Here is a 10856-nt window from a genome sequence, read left to right on the forward strand (position 1 = left end):
AGCGGAGCTCCTGTGCAGCGGAGCACAGAGAGGGAGAGAGAGGAAATAAACAAACAAGCAGGAAAATGAAACTTATCGGCATATTTTTTTTACCGACCTCAAAAAAAGTTATCGTGCGATTAATTGATTTATTGACTATCGCGACAGGCCTATTCCACCCACATTTCCCTGCCCCACGTTCCTTTCCTGTCTTCACTGACAGACAAAAAATGCAGAAACACGAGTTAATGGGCAGGTTCTGATATGTCATTCTACGTCAAAGGAATCCATTACCCATGTGTCACAGTGAGCTCTTGAAAAAGGACAAAAAGTCAGAGGACTTCATGGTTCCCCACATCCACTGCCTTCTCTCTCCCAGCTCTCCTTATGTTGCCATTCTCCTTTCATCGTATCTCCTTTAGATACAGATGCTTCATTTCCACTGACACACACACACACATACTTCATTCAGCTTTCCCAGTGGCACACTAAAGATCAGCTTGGACTGATAAGTTACTTGATAAAAGCTATTGATGCAGCGTTGAAGCCCCAAATAAGAAGCCGCTGCATGTTTATGCCACAGATATTCAGAAATAAAACTAGCGAGGCGTTAAATATATATTCTTTGCACGAGCTGCTTCATTAGCAAAATCCAATCTGATCATTTGTTTTTCTTTGTGAAATTTTTTTCATATTTCCCTGGGTCATTTCCTCGTCATTGGCTGTTCCCGGAAGCGTGCACTGCACCTCTTTGTGTAAGGTTTTGTTAAATGAAGTATACCGATTATTTGCTGAGAAGGTGACGAATGGGATTCGAAAAGTTTTCCTAACGCTGCAAAGCTCTGCCGTGTTGCTTGTAATTTGTCTTCCGACGTCTGCGTATGGTTGGGTTTGGGGAGATGGCTGCATTGTGGGTTTGAGCTGCTGCCCGACATAGAAGTGCACTGATGCGAGAAAMTGTGTTTTTGGAGTAGTGCCACAGGTTGACGTCTTGGTTCGTGGTAGGAGGGAGCCCGAGCCCACTCATGCCCAGTTCCTTTTGGATGGCTGATACAGATCTGGCCGGCACGGCAGGTCATGCTGGCACAGATCACGTGGCTTTGGTCAGAAGGAGGGCGGATTTTTTACCAGCTTSTTTATGCAGTTTTGTATGTGACACATTGTGCCTAAAACCAAGCTATATTAAATGATCGTACGAGTAACGAGTGAAGCAAAAAGTAGCTTTATTTTTATTTTTTTTTTTTTTGATCCTTGAACTTTCTCAATCTTGACCATTTTTTATCCGCATTACTAAATTTTGTTAGCTGTGTTTGTCGAGATTAGTGCACGAATGGAAAGTTGTAAAGAATCAAGGAGGCGAGGAAAGAATTTGCAGCTCATCGAGCGAGTTGGTTCGTCCCGGGCTGCCTGAACACCAGCAGAATAACCCCCCCCCCCTCTGGCTACAAGCAATCTTGTAAAAGCAAAACGACAAGTGAAGAAGTTTTTGAAGGATAATGGCTCTGCCTTCTGCAACCGTGGGAGCTTTGTTTTATCCTCACCATTAATTGGTTCCAGGTTTGAGAGTTTCCAGAGTCTGTCGGAGCAGCAGCATGTATTTATTTTCAGCTTTGTGTAAAGGTCTCAGCTAACAAAAGCCATGAGTTTAGCTGGCAAATGTTTGCCGATCTTTGCCTGCGTTGCTTCGTCTTTTTGCAGGTGCTTTTTCTGTTTTGTTTGTTTGGTTAATGTTTGAMTGTTGTTATTTTTCAGGTGTGGGAAGCCTGAAGAGGACATCCAGCCAGCGTAGTGCAATGACTTACCAAAGAAACAACTATGCTCTGAACACAGCAGCCACCTACGCTGATCCGTATCGTACGGCGCAGTACAGGCCCCCCGACGCGACCTACGCTCGTCAGCCTCTCYTCGTGGATGACGACGCCACCCGATCACCTTCCATAGACAGCATTCAGAAAGATCCCAGGTTAGCACCGTCACGTTTCAGTGTTAAGTTGTGTTATTGTAACAAGTAGATTAACCAGCATACTGTAGCACATCTCAATCGTTCAGGGAGACTACTTGTGCTTACAAGGCACCCCCTTGTTCTGCTGGGTCAACACCAGTGTCCTCCTACTGTTCAAACAGAGACTCCCCTGAATAGCTGCACAGGGCTGTGGTCATTAAGCTGGCTCAACTCTGCCTGGCTATTTAACAATAGATTCTCACATACACCAGAGTGCTGCGTCTGCTCTTATTGCACAAAGGTGTGGATTAACACTTGCAGTAAAAACCTGCACGCTGGAGATTCTTTTCATATTTGTACAAGTCATTGTGCTGCTTCTCAAAAGAAACGAGCAACCACCAGGATTCTGGTCAGTTGTAGAATATTTAAAGTGTTTAACCATGTTTCTGTCCTTGAGTGTGTGTTTCTTTTGCAGGTGAAGAGAAGTCTAATTAAGTCATCGTGCATCGTTGCAAACACAACAAAGTTTATATGTAAAACATTTCGATGCAGTGCAGTCTCCACATTTTTCCTTTAAAGTCCTTTATATAGAAAAAGCAATTCAAGTGTAACAAAAGTGGGCTGTTTCATGCTGTAGAACCGGACATGAACACAATTTCCTGGGTTTATCAGTTTGCCCTTAGGTGCGGAGTTCTGTGGGAGGAGAAGATGCTGCTTTGTGTTTGTTGCTCCGCTGATGTGTTTTCATCCCACTTTTACTTTTAGAGAGTTTGCATGGCGTGACCCGGAGCTGGCAGAGGTAATCCAGATGCTCCAGCATCACTTCCCCTCGGTCCAGGCCAACGCAGCTGCCTACCTGCAGCACCTGTGTTTTGGAGATAATCGAGTTAAGAGTGAGGTAGGTGTTTTACCAAAGTGTTTGCATGCCCTGAATCCAACTGTTTTATTTGTTTGTCATGACCATTTTAGCAATGTTTTAAAGAAAATTCATCATTTATTATTATTTCTGAAGAATATAAAACATTAAAAAAAACTTTTTTTATTATAAAAGTGGGATCATAAAAGGCAGTGGAGTCTAGCTCGTCTTAGTTCACGTTTAGTTGTGCATGTTCATAATTGTGCTGTGCAGGGAGAGAATGTTTGTAGTGTGCAGCTTTATTTTGATGCTTATAAATTGATTTTGAATCTTCAAGCTGATCCTACTGACACATCTGTGTTATTTTTGCTGAGTTTGTGTGATTTCTGTGGTAAAAACACAAACAAATAATCCATGTCATAAATTGTTAATCATTTGTTCATTTCGATTCAGATCAAATTGTTTAATATATTTATTGTCATTTGATTTAGGTTTGTGAAGTAGATATAAAATCTGCTGCAGTTTTAGAAGCCCATACACAGACTCGCTTTTTCATGACTTGTGCATTTTATACACCAGTGAGAATCCCACAGCCATGACAACTACATTAACTTGCACTGTTATTTTCTTATGAATATTAAAGGTCAATCTTATTTTTTAGCATTATGCATTTTTGTAACTGAGGCTGTATTTTGATGAAAAGATGTAGAAAGTGCTTCATGAAGAATATTAAAATTTTCTATGCCAAATGTCAATATATCACTTATTAATGTTATGCTATAAAAACAGGTTTTATTTTTATAAAATTGAGAAAACAAAAAATGTATTTTTTTTTCTTTTTGCCTCCCACTTTCTTCGATTAAGGCTGTTTCCGTTGCCTTAGATTAGCATCACATTTCCAAATAATTTGTGTTCAGTATGAATACATTTACTGTGTGGAATATCTTACCGCATGAATAAATGCATGACTTAATTCTCCTCAACATACAAATTAAAAGAACAATATAAATATTTAAGCGTGTGCACAATCTCATCCTTCCTCACCAGGTGGGTCGACTGGGAGGAATTAAACACCTGGTGGACCTGCTCGACCACAAAGTCGTCGAAGTCCAAAGGAACTCGTGTGGAGCYTTGAGAAACCTTGTTTACGGCAAAGCGATGGACGACAACAAGATCGCCGTTAAAAACGCGGGAGGTATTCCAGCGCTGCTCCGCCTGCTGAGGAAAACGGTAGACGCAGAAGTCCGGGAGCTCGTCACAGGTCAGTCAGCATGTGTGGAGGCAGCGTGTGTTTGTGGAAAGTGAATCCTGAAATAATTTACACATGCATTGAAAAAAAAATCAATTCATGCATCTGTGTGTTATTTAGATCTTTGTCCACGTTATGGCTGCAAATGCATAAAAARATCAAACAGGGTGTACCCCACCTCTAGAAATAAACACTAGCTGCCCTGCGACCCTGCAGGAAAAATGGGCAAAAAAAAGGGTTTGTTGGACAGGTTTTACCTGAGCTTCTTTTGAATTTGACAAAAATAGCCAGATAAAGAACCTAAGAAAAAGCATGAGACTCAACACCCCTCATCTAGTTTTTATGTGTAAGAACAAGTTGTACTATTTCTATTATCAAACACCTTGARTTTAGCCTGGGCTTTACCTTCCTATGCAGTTCCACTCAGTTCCAATCTCSCTTCTCTGCTCCGTCTGGGATTTCTCCCATTGACAAGGATTTGTCAGGTAGAATTTCAACCGGGCCAATCAACGAACAAAAGGATATATTGTGAATGACGACATTGATTTTCTGGGCCATTTTAGTCTGCCTGTAGTTTAGCAACGGCAGCAGAGGAAGTGCATGAAGCCAGTCCGTGTTGACAAGGCTTCCAGATTAAATTAAATTTGTCTCTCAATGCCTGCAGCACATTTACAGTCATCTCGTTCGGCTCGGTACGTCTCTCTTCCCAGTAGAGGATAGTTTACAGCGCACACAGTTATCGGTTAGCTTCTTAGCTTAGCTTCCTTCACAGTCAAACTGGCGCACTGCATACGTCACACTGCCAAACGTTAGCGATTGTGTAAATCAGATCCAGGCCACGCCTCCAGCAAGCCATCGTTTCTTAATGGCAGAGAGTTCAGACCCTCTGTACCAAGCACAGCGAAGAACAAGGGACTGGTTTTTACCAGGCTACTTTGAGCTGCACTGAGGTGGCACGGTGGCTCAGTCGGTAGAGCTGAATGCCGGGGACCTTTTATGTGGCCCTATGATGGACTTGTACCCCGCCACTCACACAGTCATCGTGTTTCCATCCAGTTTTAGAGTGAATTTTTATCGAGCTTTTCAAAATTCGCAAAAAATRAAATACCGGTAAATAAAAATTTGAAACTAGACTGTTTCCATCTAGTTTCCCTCTCGACTGTTTGATGTGAATAAACGAGGCTACGCAACGCGTGATTACGTCGGGGACAAGCTTTGCGGTAGTAAACAGGAAGTGAAACTTGCTAACTAGCAGAGGCTAATCATCTCGGGACAATGGAGCACTTTTTTCGTGAATGCCTTGCTATTGGGCAAGTTGTAATTATTCTATCTATTCAGCTAGTACAGGCTWTGTTTAAAGCTGCCAGGAGARGTAGGGAAATAAAGCCATGTTTTCGCGCGTTTATGATAACATRCGGGACGAGGCAGGAAAGCYGAAACAGCTGAACGTCACGTGAGYTAAATATGCGCTACGTCAGAATTTATTCGGCAAACGTGTTTCCATCTCCCGTTTTGTGCTTTAACTACTTTGCGAATCATCCAAAAACCACCTCAAGRGAGCGTAAAAACTTTTTAGCGAATTGAYGATTTTTTTRCRRGAATTTTACTGTTTCCATCTGACTTTTTTTCGCATTTTTAATGCGACACTTCTAAATGCGCYTCAAAAAGCCTTGATGGAAACACGGTTAGTGACTGCTGGATATAGGCACCAGTGACCCCTGTGACCCTGATAATAATTAATGGATGAACTGCACTTGACTAGACTGCACTTATTTTCTAGAGCTGTAGGCCTGCATTGACYATCAACATTTTATGTATATTTATTGTTGCATCATGTTGAAGAATAAGAGGACATCTGTGTMTCAAAATTTGATAAAAAGGAGTCCCACTGTTTCAAAAAATTAAAGCACTTTGAGGACTTTTGTGACACGATCATCACTCAAAACAAAAACCTGATACACATCCAGCTTCATATGTATTAAAAAAATTCAAATTATCAACATTTCAGTATATTTAGGGCTTTCTTAAGATCTGTTTGTGTTTTCTATGATTCTGAGAAAGGCTTGTGTATTGAGTATTAAGTTTTTATTGTACAATCTTGAAAACATCACTACAGCCATCATTATTGCCTGGTTAAAAAACAGTAAAATAAAAACAATAATAATAATTTAAAAAAATAACATTTTTATCATGCCCATGAAAACCTATTATTATTAAACTTATTTTAACAAGATTTAGATAATGATAAAATCCATTTTTTGTTAAGTTGTTTTAAAGGAGACATCATGCTTTACATCCTTCTTTTTCACATTAAAATCATTCAGTTGGAGTCTATATGAAGTGGAACTGCAATGCTTTTGAAATCTCGGGAACAAGGAAACAAATACAGAATAAGATTGAATGTTATATGTAAGGAAGATTGGCATACAAAACCAAGCAGCTGGAACAAAATACAGACGTTTATTYTCTCTGATTTTAGCCAAGAATAAGGAAATGTAACCACATGGAACACCATCTTCAGGATCTGGCCCCAACTCAAAACAGGACATGATGACACCAGTTGGGGGGCAGACTCCCTAACATGTGACCAGATCCTCGAGCAAACTTCCTACAGACTCATGAGAAAATAACTATGTGTTGTAAATGTATTAATGAGTGTATAACCAATCATATCAGACACAGCACATTCTGCTCGAGGTGACCGTGACACAAGCAGATTGCACAGCGACTAAATCACAGTTTAATCATGAAAATAGATATTTAGACAATCAGAATATATCCTAGCTAACCTAGAAATAAATCAGTATGATGCATTAAAATCTGTGGTAAACAGTGTAAGTTTCTCAAAACACCCCCCGCCCCCAGCTTCCAGACCAACCCATTGTACTTTGAGAGAGAGGTTTATAGCAGCACAGCAACTTTTTATTTACAAATGAATTAAAAGATGTGACAATAATGGAACATTTGTCCATCCAGCCAAACAAAACGCATTTTAAAAAGTTGATTTTGCATGATATGTCCTCTTTAAAGCCACCAGTGTTCAGCTGCACACTGACTTCATCAGATCTCTAAGATCAGAGAACAGAGTGTAAAGAGACATTCTTGTCCCATTGTTTCTGAAATGTACTAGATAGTTTGGTGATTCATGTTGTCGTTAAATATTAATTATTCTTAGATGAAATGTAAATGAAGATAGTTTGCCAACAGCACATGATGGATCTATTTAACTGAGTCTTGAATGTTTTTACTGAAGCTGCTGCTAACGTACAATAAATTCCACAGGATTGATATCATTTTTTTTCATTAGAAATGCCGTGCATTTTAATCATTGCATGTCTGTAAACAACTGCCTTCCTGTCTCCACCKCTCTGCACGGACCTGTGTGCTGTTTAAGCCCTGCAAATCGGATATAAATCCTTGTTGTTTTGGATGAGGGTGGAGCACTTCTGAAATAAGCAAGCCAAGACATTTGGCTTCCAGGTGGCTGAGTCAGCTGTTTGTGCTGGACTCCTGCCTTGTTTATAACATGGTCTCAGGTTACAGTCTAGTAGTCCCCCGGGAGGAGAACAATACAGTCAGAGCATGAACACGTAATTCTGTATTAACTGGGACGAGATTGTTTTTAGCTTGCTCTATCAGTCAAGTGTATATTTACTCAGCCTGACACACACCAGCAGAGYGTATAATCAACTATTTTTAAAGAGCACAAACATAATTTGTTTTCACTCGCATTTATGTTTATCTTAAATCACAGATCTAAAATGTCTGTTTTCGTGCGTCTGTTTCCCAGTCTGGATGAGAAAACGTGAGCTGTGTTTAAGTTTCCTCCTTTCATCCACTCCTCAGACAGCCTCCTGTAGCTAATTGGTGGTTCAGACCCCCAGGATGGAGAGCAGTTTGAAAAGGTCAACGGTGGAAACTACTTTCGATTAATTACAGCTGATGAGAGGTTTCCACTATGCAAACCAGTTATTTTTATTTTCTTCCCACGTTTAAAGCGACATTTATGGAAGAGATGGAATTTCAGTCGGTTTTCCTAAGCAAGGAGGGTTGTTTGGAGGCCGAACAGTTGTAAGAACCTGTGGGTGTCTGTAATCGTGTTTCCATCCAATTACATCCAATTTTAATTCAAATTTTGAGCTAATTTTAATAATTTCGCAAAAAGGAAAAAAATAAGAAATGCGAATCAAACGGAGTTTCCATCAATTGGCTTGAAGCGAATCAATTACGTTGTACGCATGTGCGTAGTAAACAGGAAATAACCGTCGCTAAAGTCGCAGGGTCCACACGTCTCAGGATGATGGAGAGAAGTTATCAGAAACGCGTTGCTACTATCAGGAAAGTTGTAATTATTCTGTTATTAACTAGTTTTGGCGATATTACTGCTGTRTGGAGACGTAGAGAAAAAAATTCAATCTTCTTCACGTTACGGGATTACTCAGAAGACGCGAACAGCGGGAGGAGGGTTATGCTGCCAGTCGCAGCTGCAGCCAACCCAAAACTGGTACCGGTACCGGGGAACAGCTGATCAGCTACGTGAGGTAAATGTTAGCTACGTCACAACTTATTCGGCAAAAGTGTTTCCATCTCTCTTTTTGCGCATCATGTTTTTCTAAAACCCCCCAAAAAAAAAAACTCAAGTGAGCGTAAAAACGTTTTAGCGAATTGAGGATTTTTTTTTTCGAATTTTGCTGTTTCCATCCAACTTTTTTTCGCATTTTTAATGCGACACTTCTAAATGCGCATCAAAAAGCCTTGATGGAAACACACTTTGTGGCATCGGCGGCTCCTTCTCGACTCTCAGCTCCCCACAGGAGGTCCTGGGGTCTTTTTCAGGACTATCTTTGAGGAAAGACCACCCTTGCTTGAGGTCGAGGGTCATGTTGTGTGTCATACCGGTGCGGTTTCATTGCCTTTAACTTCCTTGTTTTCCAGCAGCTGCTCTGTCCACAAACTGCCCTTCAGATCAAAAGGCCAAGCTCACCGTTCGTTCTTTAGCTCGCGACACGTTCTCAGAGGTGTTCGATTTTATTTATCTTCTCTTATCTCAGATTGATTTTACTGAGCAGGCTGCCTAATCATGGTTTGATCCAAAGTTTACAATTTACACAGAAATCAGCAAAGTCACAACTGCACACTAGTCTCTAAGGATTTTTGTGACTTTTCCCAAAGAATAAAGAACAAAAAGGTTAAATGAAAGCTGAAATTCATTTGATGCAGCACAAATCCAGGTATAGCTATGAGCCATATTGCACTGACTTCAATTTCATGAAAGAGAAAATGAGAAACGCCTACTACTCTTAAAAGCACACACCGAGCTGACTCCAAACTTTAGTTCATGCAGCAGTGACAGATCTCTTTCAGTTGTCTGAAAACAGGCAGCTTTTCAAGATGTGTTCACTCTCAATAAAACACCATAACAATATTATAAGCAATAGATAAATGCTCTGTAAAATAACTATTAAACTTGCTTTCAGGCACTCAAAACGGCTCCCTTGTACCTACAGCTCCTAAGCAACTTGTTCCAGTTGACTAACATCTACAGAAAGCTGCATGCACCACAGTGAACCAAGTCAGAGGACAAGTCTGTACGTTCAGGACAGATTGAAGGTTTAAAGTCATTTCTACCTATGCACATCTTTTCTAAAGACAACGCATAGGTTGCGTACGTCTTCGAAGCTTGTGTACTCATGAAGAATAAGACGTGTATGGATAAGGCGATGTGTGTCATCACTGACACACTCTGCAGGAGGACTTAACCTCAGCAAGTCTTTTCAATCTGGTCAACACTTCCAGCCGGCAGGTTTTGTTACAAAGGACAAATAAAAAAAAAATAACAACCCGAAGTTGAACCCGAGTAGAAAATTGCAGGAAGTGGCAGAAACAGATTCACTACATGCAAAGTCCTGATGTGGAAAAGTGGATTCAAACACAATGCAAGCTTCAGTGGAGAATGATTAGTGATAGACACCTAATGACATCTAAATCAGCCTTTTTTTTACACATTGTGTGCACCTATCAATGATCAATGAGCTTCCTCCTTTTGTAATTCACACAGACACTGCAAAGCAGCTCGGTGCCGCTTCAGTGTGTCTGCCTGCAGCAGGCCAGCAACAAAACCAGATGGGTGACAGCAGAGTCATTGTCATGATGTTTATGTGTTCAGTAGATCAGTGGGTGGTTCTGTCTTTGTGACTACATCTATTTAATGTTAAGAGATGCATCAACCTTTGTATTTTCACATGACAACAATGTGCAACAAATGTGTATCTAGTTTGGCACCAATGCTTTTAGAGGACCACCAAACAATGTTTACACATGAATGATCTTCTGAAGACATAGATTTTCTGATGTTGATTGCAAAAACATTTTGCAGTGGTWTCACTTTGAATGGCTTTGTGTTATCAGGGCCAAAATTGGCCTTTTCTGACTTGTTACGTTCTTTTTATTGATTATTTCCCCTTTAACCTCTCTTTATCACATCGAAACCTCAGGATCTGTTACAGCTAACCTACATAGCATCAAAATACATCTTTATACATTTATGAATTTAAATTATGATGTTAAACCCATGATAAACAATGTTGAAATAGAAAGAATGCATGAAATGCCTTTTTTATTGGGAGTAATACTTGATTACAAATAGCCCTGGAAGGCTCATATTGACATTGTAAAAGCTAAAATGTCAAAGGTTCTTGCAATCTTAAATAAAATTAAATATTTTCAAAATAAAATAATAACTTTACATGTTATACTGTTGCTTAATACTTCCATATGTGAATTACTTTGTGGAGATCTGGAGAAATACTTATAAAACTAACACAAAACCT

The 10856-nt window shown here is 40.1% G+C and overlaps 1 protein-coding gene across 10 annotated transcripts in view; it reads left to right on the forward strand.

The window, feature by feature from the left end:
- LOC106533269 (plakophilin-4) overlaps positions 1–10856 on the forward strand; it is a 76014-nt gene that overhangs the window by 50346 nt on the left and 14812 nt on the right. For all 10 annotated transcript variants that reach the window (XM_014029509.1, XM_014029516.1, XM_014029511.1 and 7 more), the window contains 3 exons: positions 1732–1942; positions 2687–2819; positions 3825–4038. In XM_014029509.1, coding sequence (XP_013884963.1) covers positions 1732–1942; positions 2687–2819; positions 3825–4038 — 558 coding nt within the window. The remainder of the gene's footprint in view (positions 1–1731; positions 1943–2686; positions 2820–3824; positions 4039–10856) is intronic.

This window comes from Austrofundulus limnaeus, unplaced genomic scaffold (assembly GCF_001266775.1).
Source record: "Austrofundulus limnaeus strain Quisiro unplaced genomic scaffold, Austrofundulus_limnaeus-1.0 Scaffold917, whole genome shotgun sequence".
NCBI classification, from domain to species: domain Eukaryota; kingdom Metazoa; phylum Chordata; class Actinopteri; order Cyprinodontiformes; family Rivulidae; genus Austrofundulus; species Austrofundulus limnaeus.